Consider the following 13,668-nt stretch of genomic DNA (forward strand, 5'->3'; position numbering starts at 1 on the left):
CTTCTCTGTTTGTGCAAAGTGAAGGCAGTTCTATCCCCTGCTGCCCTTTCTCCATGCACAAGACATAGCACATGGTATTTCTTCTGCTACGGTTTCCAAAGCAAATTAAATAAAAATCATGCAAAACCATCTGTCGGACATTCCATTGCTCCATATGCCCATTGTTGTTTTGTTAAAAATTGTATTAAAGCGCACTGTTGGCTGCAGCCATTGTGCTCCTGCTGGCACAAGCAGAACTGCGCCAAGCACGTTTTCCTTTCTGTTCACATATTGCTGGATTCAACCCAGAATTTTTTGCAGGGGGTGGGGGGGAGGTAGAGATGAAAGCACACGAGATAGTAGAAAATGTAAAATAAAGAGTTGGCTCTGTTCTTGGAAGTTCTGGTTGCTTTATCGAGGAAGGTAAGAATTATTTCATGAACTTCAGTGAAAATTATTTTAGTGGCTTTCAGACTTTGTTGCTTTCGAAGGAACCAGTGTTCCCTCTGAGTTTGGATGAGCCAGATTTTTTAGCCTCTGGTTCACACATTTTTGCTATAGCTCAGGGAAAATGGCCCCAGAGCAAGCTAATTTATACAGTAGCTCACTAGAATGCCAATAGCTCACTAAGTAGAATTTTTGCTCACAAGACTCCACAGCTTAGAGGGATCACTGGAAGGAACCCTTTCCAAACCCTCATCTGGTGAGGGAATCTCGCATGTTGTACCAAATTTAGGACTTTTTATGGGGGGTCACTTGTCTTTCAGGAAAACCTGTCTTCCTATAGTGATTCCCCTCCCCACAATAGACTCTGAGGGAGCTTCAGGATTCCTTGAAACGTAGTTAGAAAACAACTACTATATCTTTTGCATTTGAATTGAGGAATTTAAAGAACATTGAGTTTGCAAAAATATAACAATCCACAGTATAACAATCAGTATTTCACTGTTGCTTACACACCCATGGTCAAATCTGGGGGTGATGCTACAGCTTGCTTCCAGCTTGGTTTGGTCTGCTCCATATTTTTGCAAAATGCCAGCTTTTTCATATTGATGTTTTTGACTGCTTATCTGGACTGCTCGGAAAGCAGTTGTTTATGTGCATGGATTGACATTGTTTGGGGTTTTGTTTTGCCTTGTTGTAGGTCATTTCATGGGCAACAACACAGTGATTGATGTTTTAAGGAGAGAAGGGTATGAGGTAGAACACACCCCTGCTGGTCAAGCTGTCAACAGGTAATATATGCATCTTCAGTCTGTCTGGTGCAGGAGAAAAGCTATAAGCGTTTCACATGAGACACAACTGCAAACCCTTAGTTTGCATCTGGGATATATTTAGGCAACTTTGCATATCTGCTCATTTTACTGAATGTATTCTTCTTCCAGGAGCTGGTGAAATTTGTTGATTGCTGTGAAAAGCAGATGAATGTGTGAACTGAGTTTATTGAAAACTTCCCATTGTACCCAACTTGAAATTCTGTTTGTGACCATGGTGGGATGGAGAGAGGGAATCCCTAGGACTCACTATGATGTCATTGTGCCATGGTAACAATGCTGAAAACGTTGTATTAGCATTGAACTAGTAAGCCTCTAGCAGGCTCTGAATCTTTGAACCACAATCAGGAAACTGGAAATTACATGCAGATTGAACCACTGTGGTTTGGCTGGAAGTGGAGCCTCCCTCCAGCAATGGAGGAGAAAAGCATACAGTTATACAACCTGCTTCTGATCTCTTGATTGCACTCAAGAGGCAATTGTTATAGCAGTGTCCCAAGTGAAATGGGATTTTACCAGCTGAAATCAGGAGAAGCAGTTAGGTATTGGTCCATGTTCCCCCACAAAACATAAGGGAATATTCCTCTACCATCTGTTGTTTCTTCCTGTAATATTCAAGGATTGAACACAGGTTGCTCTTTCTCCTTCTCCCGGGATCGCAAACATTCTTGTTGAGTGACTCACTGATCATTTACCCCTGTCTTAAATGGTCAGTGAATTGTAAGGTTACATACTTGCACTTAGCCTTGCCTAGGGCTCTTCCCTGCTTCATTTTATTTTAGAGGGGGGGATGCCCCATGGATTACTCCTAAATCCACCTGTGATGTCCTGAGAGGCTGTTTCATTCCATCCCATATATTTTTTGCATGTGTGTATCTTTGATCAGCCTGTCTGAAATGTGCTTTACCTTCTCCTTCCTGAGTTCAGGTTCAGTGGGTACACTTGACTGAGAAAGGCATTTTTTGCTTTACATTTCCTTCACACACCCCGCCCCTTAAAATCAGCTTAGCATTAAGGCATGAGGAAAACCTTCTTCTCTATTTGCTTCTGCTGTTCATGGCCTTGTGGCATACATTTCAGAAGAGAATAAATGATTTTTCATAGCATTGTTTGGTTGCTTCTATGTGGATGTTTTGCTCTTATTTGGCACCCAAACTGGAACAGGAGGTGGTTTTTTTGTTTGTTTGAGAATCCCCATAAAGTTGTCCTTTATGGGGATAACATGCCACATTCTCATCTCTTTCCACCCTTCATTTTGCTCTGATCTTTTGGAAAGATTGCAGCCAAGGCACCCTCCAAGAAGAAGAATTGCAGATTTATACCCCACCCTTCTCTCTGAATCAGAGACTCAGAGCAGCTTACAATCTCCTATATCTTCTCCCCCCACAACAGACACCCTGTGAGGTGGGTGGGGCTGAGAGGGCTCTCACAGCAGCTGCCCTTTCAAGGACAACCTCTGCCAGAGCTATGGCTAACCCAAGGCCATTCCAGCAGGTGCAAGTGGAGGAGTGGGGAATCAAACCCGGTTCTCCCAGATAAGGGTCCACACACTTAACCACTACACCAAACTGGCTCTCCAAGCCAGCCATTTCCTCCACTGTTGCCAGTCTCCAGGTGGGGGCTGGAGATCACTCAAAATTAAAACTGCTCTCCAAATCGCTGAGATCAGCCCCTTGAGTTGGAATGGGTGGGGTAAATGCCTTCACTTGGGTGGGCGGGAAGACAGCAATGGTGGGGGCTGATTTCAGCCATCAACCACATTAGCCACAATGGGCCTTATTCCTAGTTATATATAATTCCCCTGTGGTGGTGGCCAAATGGAGCTTTCCCATTGGCTAACTGGTGCATTCCATGAACACAACAAATAATTGGCCCATCATGGCTCACTCAGCATCTCTGGCCTCCCATTGGCTGCCTCAGCCTACAGCAGGCCTGGAAATGTTGAACAAATCACTAAAACAGTCTTACCTCAGAGACAGACAGTTATTTTCTCCAGGATGGGGAGAGAGATCTAATTCTGGAGTTGAGTTGTGCGCCTAGGAGATCTTCAGGTTCCACCTGGAAGTTGGCTACCCTAGACCTGGCATCTACCTCTGGGTGACTTGATGCCACCTGACTGGCTTGACTTAACTAGGCCTGGCTGCTTGCTCCTGTTCAGCAGCAGCCCCCCATGACAGCCAGTGTGACTAAGCAGTTGCGAACTCCAGGTTGGAAAATTCCTGGAGAATTGAGGGGTGGAGCCTGGAGAGGATGGGGTGTGAGGAGGGGTGAGACTTCAGACAGGTACAATGCCATTGACACCACTTCCAAACCAGCCGTTTCCTCTTGGAGAACCATTGTTGCCGATCTCAAAGTGAGGGCTGGAGATCACTCAGAATTACAACTGCTCTCCAGATGGCAGAGATCAGCTCCCCTTGAGGTGGGGGAGGGAGTTAATGCCTTCACTTGGGCGGGTGGGAAGACAGCGGTGGGGGGGCACTTGCCGAGAGCCTCTTTCTAAAGCCTGTTGTATTTTTCTGCAACAAGCCTTATTTCTAGTAGTATTATGAGGCTGTAGTGTCACGATTGAATTCATTTGAATTTTCAGTTTTCATTTTTCAAAGAAAGCCTTCTAGATTGTGGCAACGCATTGGTACAATATTACGCTATAATGATATAGTAATTACTGATTTTAAAAAAAAACTTTTAAAAGCCCTCTGTTGGCATGGAGGAGAGAAGTGCACATGGAACTCTCATTCTAATGTCTCTGCTGTCACAAGAACGATGACAGGGAAATGGAAAATCCCAGCTAAGCAGATGTAGCATTTAGCTAAATGGTGACCAGAGAGAGCGAGAGAGATGTGTGTAGCCAAACCTCCACATTCCTTGAAGAGCATGATTTTTTTCACTTCATCCTAGCATTGCTCATTGGAACAGCAGGAACAAGGGGTGGGAGTGGATTTGTGTAATGCCATGACATCACTTCCAGGTATGAACATCACAGCATCACATGACATTCTAGAAAGCCCCCAATTCTTTATTGTTGGAAATCACCCATCCCCTTCAAAGTCATTAGTGTCCTTTAATTTTTGGAATTGCGTGACTGGCTACGTGCCATAGAATCCAGATTTCACCATGCTTTCTGCTAACTGCCTTTCCAAGTACTAGGAAAGTTTTAAAAGGTAAATCTCCTTCTTAGCCTTCATAATGCGTACTTGTAGTTGAAATAAGGATGTGGCAATATAAAAATATTTTTTTCTTTCTAAATTAAAATTGGAGACATGCTTCACTGTTATAACACAAGCAGTTTGGTTTTTAGAGCGTAAACAGTAGGAAGAGCTATCCATGCTCGCTTGGAGCATGCCTGCTCTGAGGGTGGGCAATTCTGTTGTATCTCTGCATTGGATCATTTAATCACTCCCCGTCATGGTGGTATGCCCAAGCTGGAGTTGTTTTTGGCAACAAATATAGAACTTGGTAGCTTTAATGGGAAGTTTCCATCTGGTGGAGAGATGATGTTGACCTTTAAAGGTTGAAAGACTGCAGTAGAGATGATGCAGCTACAGTTTGGTCGATGCCTACATCATCTGCCTCTCTGCCTAGTGCAGTAGGACTCTATTCTGCCTCACAGCAAGCAATAGGAAGTTACCTCCCGGTTGGTTGCCTGTCATAGCCTTACAGTTTTTAAAAGTGAGAATCTTCATGTAATTTATCCACCTTTTTTGAATGGAATCCCTTGAGAAACAAGTTTCTAGTCCAGGGGTGTCGAACATGCGGCCTGGGTGTCGAATCAGGCCCCTGGAGGGCTCCTATCAGGCTCCTGAACAACTGGCTGTCATCTGCTTCCTTCTCCCTCTCTCTGGCTTTCTTCTGTATCACAGCTTGCTTTGCCAAGGTTGCTCAATCGCACGGAAGCTACACAGGAAAGCCTCTATTTTCTCCATTGGCTGAGACTTCTTCCTTGGGGAAGAAGGGAGGGATGGACAGCTTGCTTTGCCAGATTCTCTCAATGGCACAGCAGAGCTACTGAGCCAAGCCTCTCTTCCTTCAATTGGCTGAGGCTCCTCCCCCTCCTGGTTCCCTGGGGAAGGAAGGAAAGAGCCAGAGCTTTCTTTGCCTAGTTCCCAGGATCCCATGAGAGAGATACAAAGATAGCACCTTTAAGATCAATGAGTGCTAATGTTTTAAGCATCTTTTGGGGGGGTTTTTGAAAATTCATTGCGTGTGTCTGTGTCCTTTATAAAGTTTACTGCCTGGCATTACGTTTTATGACACACATAGCCCGGCCCGACAAGGTCTCATTTGTGTCAGATCCAGCCCTCATAACAAATGAGATCAACACCCTTGGTCTAGTCCTTATGATCACAAACGAGATTCACAAAGTGCTACCCTATAAGCTTTGAATACTATGGAGATCTGAGAATATCATCTATTGATCAGGGGATAGGATTTTTTTCATTCATTATGGTTATCTACCATTTCCAATCCTCTCTTCTCCTTAAGTGCCTGCTACAAAAACAAAATCCAAGGACATGGTTTTTTTTTTTTAAAAAAAATGTGCCACTGAATGTATATAAAGCAGAAACTTTGAGCAGAAGTGTAAAAATAAGCCCTGCTGGCATAATTCATTTTAGCTGTAAAATTTATGTCTCCCCTCCCCATAATGGTGACCCCTACAAGACTGTAAATCAGTCTTACTCTTCAGGGCGTTCATCCTGTATAATCCATTCATGGGAAGTGAAAATGCTTTTTGCTTTCTGCTTTTGCTGCTTCACAATTTTTGTCTCAGATTGTCTTTATTACACAGTGCCAAGCACCCTTTCTAAATTTTTGTAGCTAGCAATAAGCTATTTAAATTAAGCTTTAAAAGACAAGCCATTCAAAGGATTTGGATCCTGTGTTAAATATCCACTATGGGAAGAGGGAGGCGATTTTTCACTGATTTCCCCCTTCTCACTGCAGACCTCTGACTGCCCTCCGCCCATGCACTTTCATGGTGCCCCCTAGGAACAGAATTTTGGGGGTCATCGTGGGTCCCAGCCGGAAGGGGGAAGCAAGGAAGACTATCAGAAATGTCTTCCATCAGAGGAGATTTACTGAAAAATGCAAGCCATTGTATGGGCAGATGATACTGTGACAGTTTTGAAAACTTAGAATCATAGAGTTGGAAGGAACCTCTAGGGTCATCCTGCACAATGCAGGAAACTCACAAATACCTCCAGCTAAATTCACAGGATCTTCATTGTTGTCAGATGGCCATCTAGCCTCTGTTTAAAAACCTCCAAGGAAGGAGAGCCCACCACCTCCCGAGGAAGCCTGTTCCACTGAGGAACCACTCTAACGGTCAGGAAGTTCTTCCTAATGTTGAGCTGGAAACTCTTTTGATTTCAACCCATTGGTTCTGGTCCTACCTTCCAGAGCCACAGAAAACAATTCCACACCATCCTCTATATGACAGCCTTTCAAGTACTTGAAGATGGTGATCATGTCACCTCTCAGCCGCCTCCTCTCCAGGCTAAACATCCCCAGCTCCTTCAGCCTTTCCTCATAGGACTTGGTCTCCAGACCCCTCACCATCTTTGTCGCACTTGCAGTGTTTTCAGTGAGGTAAGATGTTTGCTTTATAGTCTCATGAAAACACCTAGTCTACCAGTTCTTTTACTTCATTTATGGATGTGAGAAATGCCCACCTACCCGCCTGCCTTCTCACTCATTCTTTTCAATGGTGTTTTTGTTTTTTCTGCTCCTAGCGGGAAGAATCAAAAGGCTCTGTCTGCCCTCTCTTCATCTTCCCCAGAATATGCTTCCTACATCATCTCCCAGGAGCTCCACCCTTCCCAACAGCATCCACAGAAAGAGGAGGAGGAGGAGGAGGAAGAGCTGCTGCCTCACTTGCTGCTGCCTGAAAGTATTGATTTGCTGGAGAAAGTAGACAGGAAATACAAGAAGAAAAAGAAGAAGCAGCAGCAGAAAAAGCAGCGCTTGCGCCAGTTCAATGACCTCTGGGTACGCATCGAGGAAAGGTAATAAGTTGATGGAGGCAGCCTGTAATGCACTTGTGCATTGAGACTAGATACACTGCTGGTGGAGGGGGACTGTAGTGAGCCTGTGTGTTGAAGCTAGTCAAGCTGCTGTCCCATTATTCCATCCCCATACCCCCCATGACAGGACTCTGATGTCATCGGTAGTTGTATGATTTGCAGAATTCATCAGATGATGCTTTTTACTGTAACCAACACTGATATTGCTGCATCTGTTATGATTACACAGAGATGATGTAATGGAGTTGTTGTGAGTGTGTGACCCATGAGATTGTGGGAGCAGGGTTTAGGTTCCTGATTCAAATTGCAGCTTAGTTCTGAATTTTAAAGTAACTCACTGTCAACTACCCCCCATATATATCTGCAATATGGGAGATCATTGCATGAACTATTAGGACAAGACAAGAAGTAAGAAGCTTGCAAGCTATGGAAAAATAACATGTTTTTCTCCCTTTCTTTCCCACCTAATTCTGAGGATGTTGCCAGTGTTCTGAAATGGTGTTTGGAGTAGGTAATGGGCTGGATCAATCTGATCAAGCTGAAATTTAGTCCTGAAAAGACCGAGGTTCTCTGGATTAATAGAAAGGCAAACAAGGGACTTTAAATTTCCCCTGTCTTGGGTGAGGCTATACTCCCCTTGAAAAGCTGGGTTTGCAGCTTGGGTGTGCTGTCCGACACAGCAGTCACCTTAGAAAACTAGGTAGCTGCTGTGGCTCAGAATGTGTTTGCTCATCTCCAGCTAGTGTGTCGACTGTGACCATTTGTGGGTCAGTCAGAACTAGACACAGCGATCCATGCTTAAATTACATCTAGATTTGACTGTTGTGTGTACTCTAGTTGGGGCTACCTTCGAAGAGTGTTTGTAAGCTGCAGCCAGACTGCTGGTCAGGGCCAGATATTGGGAACATATGTCCCCAATACTACTACAGCAATTACTCTGGCTACCAATCAGCTTCAAGGGGTTAGTTTCCTTCTTTAAAGCTTTGCATGGCTGGGACTGGGTATCTTAAAGAGCCATCTTCTCCTATACATTCCTGCCCTCCTGACTGTCCCACCAATTAAAGGAACTTGCTTGATGGGTACACAAGAGAGGGCCTTTCTTGTGGCAGCCCTACAATTATGAAACAAGTTCCCCAGGGAGGTACACCTAGCTCCCCACACTGTTGATTTTCAGGAATCAGTTGAGAAGTTATTATTTAGGACTGTATTTGATTGATTTATTATTGGCAGTCCTAATTGGAGTTTTTGAATTATGAGATTCAATACATTTTAAATTGTTTTAATTGTGTGTTTTTATAATGTTTTATTGATAGTGTAATATTGCCTTGAGTTCTTCAAGGGAAAAAGGTGGCTATTAAAATTCAAGTCAATAATACTTTAAACAAAAACAGTGAAGTTCTAAGTAGTCACATTATATTAATTCTGAACCAGAGTGTGGATTAATAGATCTGTAAAGTGGGGCTGGAGACAGATAGGGGGATTTCTCTACAAACCTGAAGGAAGTCCCAAGTTTCCAGAAAATGGAATCTAAAATAATATACTGGGGGATTAAGCCCCCCTCACCAAAAATAGGAACAATGCCTGTAGCTATGGGTGACTTTTTACTTGCTGGCAGATATTGACCCTGAAATTAGTGTCCCAGAAGCATAATACTTGGCAGTTATAGCCTTGAAACACAAACAGTTACCGGTACTTTAAAGAGGTTTTATTTAGTTTCTTGGACTCACAACTGTTAAATTTTGATCCAGATTCTTTTTAAAGTTCCATGTTGGGATTCAATTTGAAATGTTTTATAGTTTTAAACTTTTATTTTTATTAAATAGGCTGTATAATTTGGAAATGTTAAGTATAACAAACTGATTGTGTATTTGTAATTTGTCACTTGCGACCTCTGGTCATATGAGCAAACCAAATAATAATAAAAGAAAGGAATGCCTGTTGAACTCTCAGTCACCATTTTAGAGGGTGCTCGACAACCACAGCATAGCGAAGCCTTCCTCGTCTTGGTTTCTGAAAATCAAAGCCACAGGTGGCAAGGGTGGACTTGGAAGCCAAAAGGGTCTGATCCTGTTTCCCTGTCATGTCCAGCAATGGAGGAGGACTCACACGGGACAGGCCTAGTGGCAACCACCAGAGACTCGCTATCCTCACAAGTGGGCAGTTGTGGCTGCTGTACTAGCGCAGTGGCAGCAGCCACTGGACCAGACTTTTCCCAGGCGGACGAAAGGGATGAAAGCTGAAGTTTGGTAGAGATAAAGGTTGATTGGCTGGTGGATGGGAAGGAGGAAGGAAAAGAGAAAGGGCTATGGGGGCTTTCAGGGAAGGGAAAGAGGAAACCGTGGTGAGGGGATACAGGGAATATGAGATCCCCCCTCCCCCACATTTGTGCGGATCCCCTGGTTGTTATAAGATAATAAGCCAAAGGCCACAAAATGCAGAAGTGTTTCTGTTAAGTGGATTTCACAGAGTGAAATTTAAGAATGAACACTTAACATTCCATTGTGATGGGGAACAAAATAAGGGAGCAGCTTATTTTTGTAAATTCCCCCCCCCCTGTGTTTTCAACATAAACTATAATGAGATGTTCTTGCTATTAGTAGTAACAGTGCAACTTCTTTTAATGCTTTGTCATATCAGTGCTGACATGTGATAAACACCAATTAACATCAAGCCCTTCCACATATCTGCGGATGCTGTTGTTTATTTATCAAAATATTTGTATACCACCTTTCCTTGTGGCTCACAAACCACAAATAAAGAATTTACAGAATAAAATAAAACCCGAAGTTATTTCCTTCTCTCCCAGTAGAGATACCTGCAGCCAACACTAGAGGCAGGGATCTATGTCAAACCTGCTTTCGATCTGCTCCTTGAATAGCTCTTGAGCAATGAACAACGAGCAAGCTGGCGGCTGACTTCTGGCAGCTACACCAGGAGTTTTGCTGTGTTGCTTTGGTCTGGCTCCTCTATAAATGTGTCTGCCGTCAGGTTTGTTCTTTGGTTTGACTTGCCAGCTGGCTTCTTTCCACTAGCATGGGAGTCTCCTGTGGGGGCTTTTAGCTACAGAGAGGTAACGGGGCTAAAAAGGGATTGCCTGCAAATTTCCCAGAGTGGGTTTTGTTGGGGGTGCGTGTGTGAGATTAATGCACTTGGCCAAAGCACAGCTGAAAGGGAACATGGCAGCCGGATGGTATTAGAATAATGGATATTAATATGCTTTTTATTATGTCGGTTGGCGTGTGTGCTTCCTTCACCTGGAATGCGTAACAATGGTTTCTAGCCAGGAGTACAGAGCTAAGGGAGAGCTTTGGAAGGAGCTTTGAAAGCTTCCCACTTCAGTTCTGTGTTCTGTGTAAGGAGACTTCTGTGCATGTGAGAGAAGCTGTTCCTTTGCGCTTTTTGTTGGGCACGTCGGAGGCGTCTGGTTCTAATTTTCTTGGCCTCTCCTTGCTTTTTCTCTCTCTGTTTTCCACATCTCTTGTTTTACTAAATCTATTTAGTATTGGTAGCCTTTATCTGTAACATGGATGCTTCAGAATGTGCAGAGAAGAGAAGGGAAAGGATTGGAGGCAGGTGGGATGGAGAGCGTCAGATGTCAGAGTTGTGATCGTAAATACATTTAGTTCTGGATATCCTCCGGCTTTGTGTGGAAGAGGCCAGTGGTAAAAAAATTAATGGGTATAGACTACTGGCATGTGAGAAGTGCCTTGTGTTGTAACAGTATTCATCCCAAACACCGATGCATGCCTTGAATGCTGCCGGGGGAGCATTCTTTTTTTAATGGGGAGGCAAAAGAGCTCAGGCCTTGATCACTAACTATGAGAATCAGCGTGGAGAACTGGCTAGAGCAGGGCATAGGAGCCACATGTGGTTCTTTCACACATATTGTGTGGATCGTGAACTCGCCCCATCAGCCAGCATGGAGAAGGCATTTCTCTCTTTAAATCACTTTTGCAAGCCAAGCCAGCTGGTGGCTTGGAGAATGCATTTGAAGTTGAAGTTGCTTTCTTTCCACCTCTCCATCCTTTCTCCCACCCCCATCTATTTACCTGTCTTCCTTCCTCCCTCCCTCCATGGTTCTCAAACATCTAACATTTATTCTATGTGACTCTTATGTTAAGTAAGGGGGTCATTCTAGGATCTAGGAGGCCCAGGTTCAAATCCCAGTGCTGCCTTGGCAGCTCACAGGGTGACCTTGGATCAGTCACTGTCTCTCGGTTTAAGTCTGCTTCATGGAGTTGCAGCTGTTAAGATTAAATGGAGGTGGGGCTAACAACTGTTCTTTTGCCGTGTGCCTCCATCGTGTACTCCCCACAGGCCTAAATGACATAAAAGCCTCCCTTCCTGCACGTAGCCTTATGTAATAGCAACAGGCACTTGGGCAGTTGTTAAAATTTTTCCTTTAGGCCAAGGTCTGTATCAAGGTTAAGTAGATGGATTTATATATAACATAGTTTTTATGTAGTCAGGAGAGAAAGAATCTGAGGTAATTGCATTAACCAAAATATTGCTGCCATGAAGCTATTTCTGGATGTTCTTTGTATAACTGTTTGCAGACAGTGTGTTTTTATTTCACAGCCTTTTGTGCTTCTTCCCTGGTGGTCGTTTAACCTTTTGCTAAATCAGAGTCAATAAAAATAGTTGTACATTCCTATAGAAAGACTTCACTGGTGCATAGAAGGCTAAGCTGTACATTTTTTATTTATTTATTTATTCGGGATTTTCTCCCTGAGCAGCTAGTTTTCTACTAGGAAGGATATTTTTTATGGAAAAGCATCGTAAATATGGGCGACCCTACCTATAGTCTGAATAATTATAGTCCTGATTCAAGTTAACCACCTTGGTGAAAAGTCTCAGAGACAGAGCTGAAAACTGGGAAGGATCTGGTACAAACTTCACCCCTGCCTTGAACTTGCTAGTTGACAATAGGCATGCATTCAGCTTTGTTCCTTCAAAAAACAGCTAACCAAAAGATTTCCATCAGCACAGTCTAACTTCTTCACTTTCTCACTCCTGCTATGGTCCAATATGATTATAAAATTGCTGCTGGTGGGAGACACGGGACCCCCACCAGGAACAGCATGAGGGGGAGTCAGAATTCTGCCTTGGGAGGAGGAATCCTCAACAATTGCCCTATTCACATGCCAGGAAATGAACAGTAAGATCCAACCCACTATACTTCTGCCACTGCCTCTTCACACTTCAGCAGTGCTGAGGTATATACAAGGCGAAGATCTCTCAAGGTTATTGACAGGTTTGCAGAGATGATATCCATGAAGTACTCTGAACACTCTGAAATGTTTTAAGCAAGACTGAACTATGTTTTAAGAGGAACATGGGGCTGCTTTCGGAAAAGCCCATGTCAAAGAATCTCAGTCTGTCGCTTGTCATAAAGTATTGTGCCTTTACCACAACAACCTTTTGTGCCCCCTCCTCCATATGATTGGGTGCTGCTAGTAGAGATAAGCATGATGAATCTGGGAGAAGGAGAAAGTACTTAAGAAGAGCCTAGTTTTCCCAAACCAAAGGTCCCTCTATTCCCACATCCTGTTTCTCACAGTGGCCAACTGGGTGACTCCAGGAAATCCACAAGCAGGGCATGAGGACCAAAGCAGCCTCCTGCTGTTTTCACCACAGCCTCAAGAGCTCTTTCCTGGTCACCTGTTGCTATTTCAGACTCTCATTGCTGTCTCATTTGTTTGATATTTTTTGGCCCCCCTTTTGCTTCAGTTTACACTGATTTCCATTTGCCATGTTGCTTGGGAGAGTTTTTGGGGGAGACTCTTCACAGGATGATTTGGTTTTCACTAGAATAATTGGGGTGTCATCTGTAAGCTTTGCGGCAGCATTATCTCCAATTCCAGACCAATGTGAGCACACTGAATAGAGCTGATGCCTTTGGAACCCCAATGCCTGCTTCCCTCCATTGAGAGAAGTGTCCATTTACTACTTTCCTCTTTCTGTTCTGTTACAAATCCACAAGAGGGACCTGTCCTTTTATCCCGACTTCTGTGATTCCTATGAAATGCTGGTGAGGGACTTTATCAAATGTATTTAGGAAAATAATGTCAGTTGCATCAATCCTTGTGTTAACATAAAAACTGATGACAGAAAGGCTCTGCTTTACAAAAAAGCATGGTGATCAGCAAATGCAGTCCCAGCAGAGATCTGTCCAAAGGTATTATCATAGTGGCCATTTTATTTCCGTTTATTTTTGTTTCCCTGGCATGGAAGTTGAGGGCCTTTTAAAATTTCCTTTAAGGATTTATTTATTTTAATTCAGAGGCTCAGATTTTATTTAAAATGTATGATGTTGATTTTTAAGTTTGCTGTTGCAGGGAAGGGGAGAGAAACAAGACTGTAGTGCCTGGATACTTAACTTGCTTGATCCCCGT

General features: G+C 43.5%; 1 protein-coding gene across 1 annotated transcript in view; it reads left to right on the top strand.

The window, feature by feature from the left end:
• Nucleotides 1-13,668, top strand: part of TRABD2A (TraB domain containing 2A) — a 104,696-nt gene that overhangs the window by 89,236 nt on the left and 1,792 nt on the right. The window contains exons 5-6 of the mRNA XM_060237062.1: nucleotides 1,124-1,214; nucleotides 6,983-7,255. Coding sequence (XP_060093045.1) covers nucleotides 1,124-1,214; nucleotides 6,983-7,255 — 364 coding nt within the window. The remainder of the gene's footprint in view (nucleotides 1-1,123; nucleotides 1,215-6,982; nucleotides 7,256-13,668) is intronic.

The sequence above is a fragment of the Heteronotia binoei genome, chromosome 4 (assembly GCF_032191835.1).
Source record: "Heteronotia binoei isolate CCM8104 ecotype False Entrance Well chromosome 4, APGP_CSIRO_Hbin_v1, whole genome shotgun sequence".
Classification (NCBI taxonomy): domain Eukaryota; kingdom Metazoa; phylum Chordata; class Lepidosauria; order Squamata; family Gekkonidae; genus Heteronotia; species Heteronotia binoei.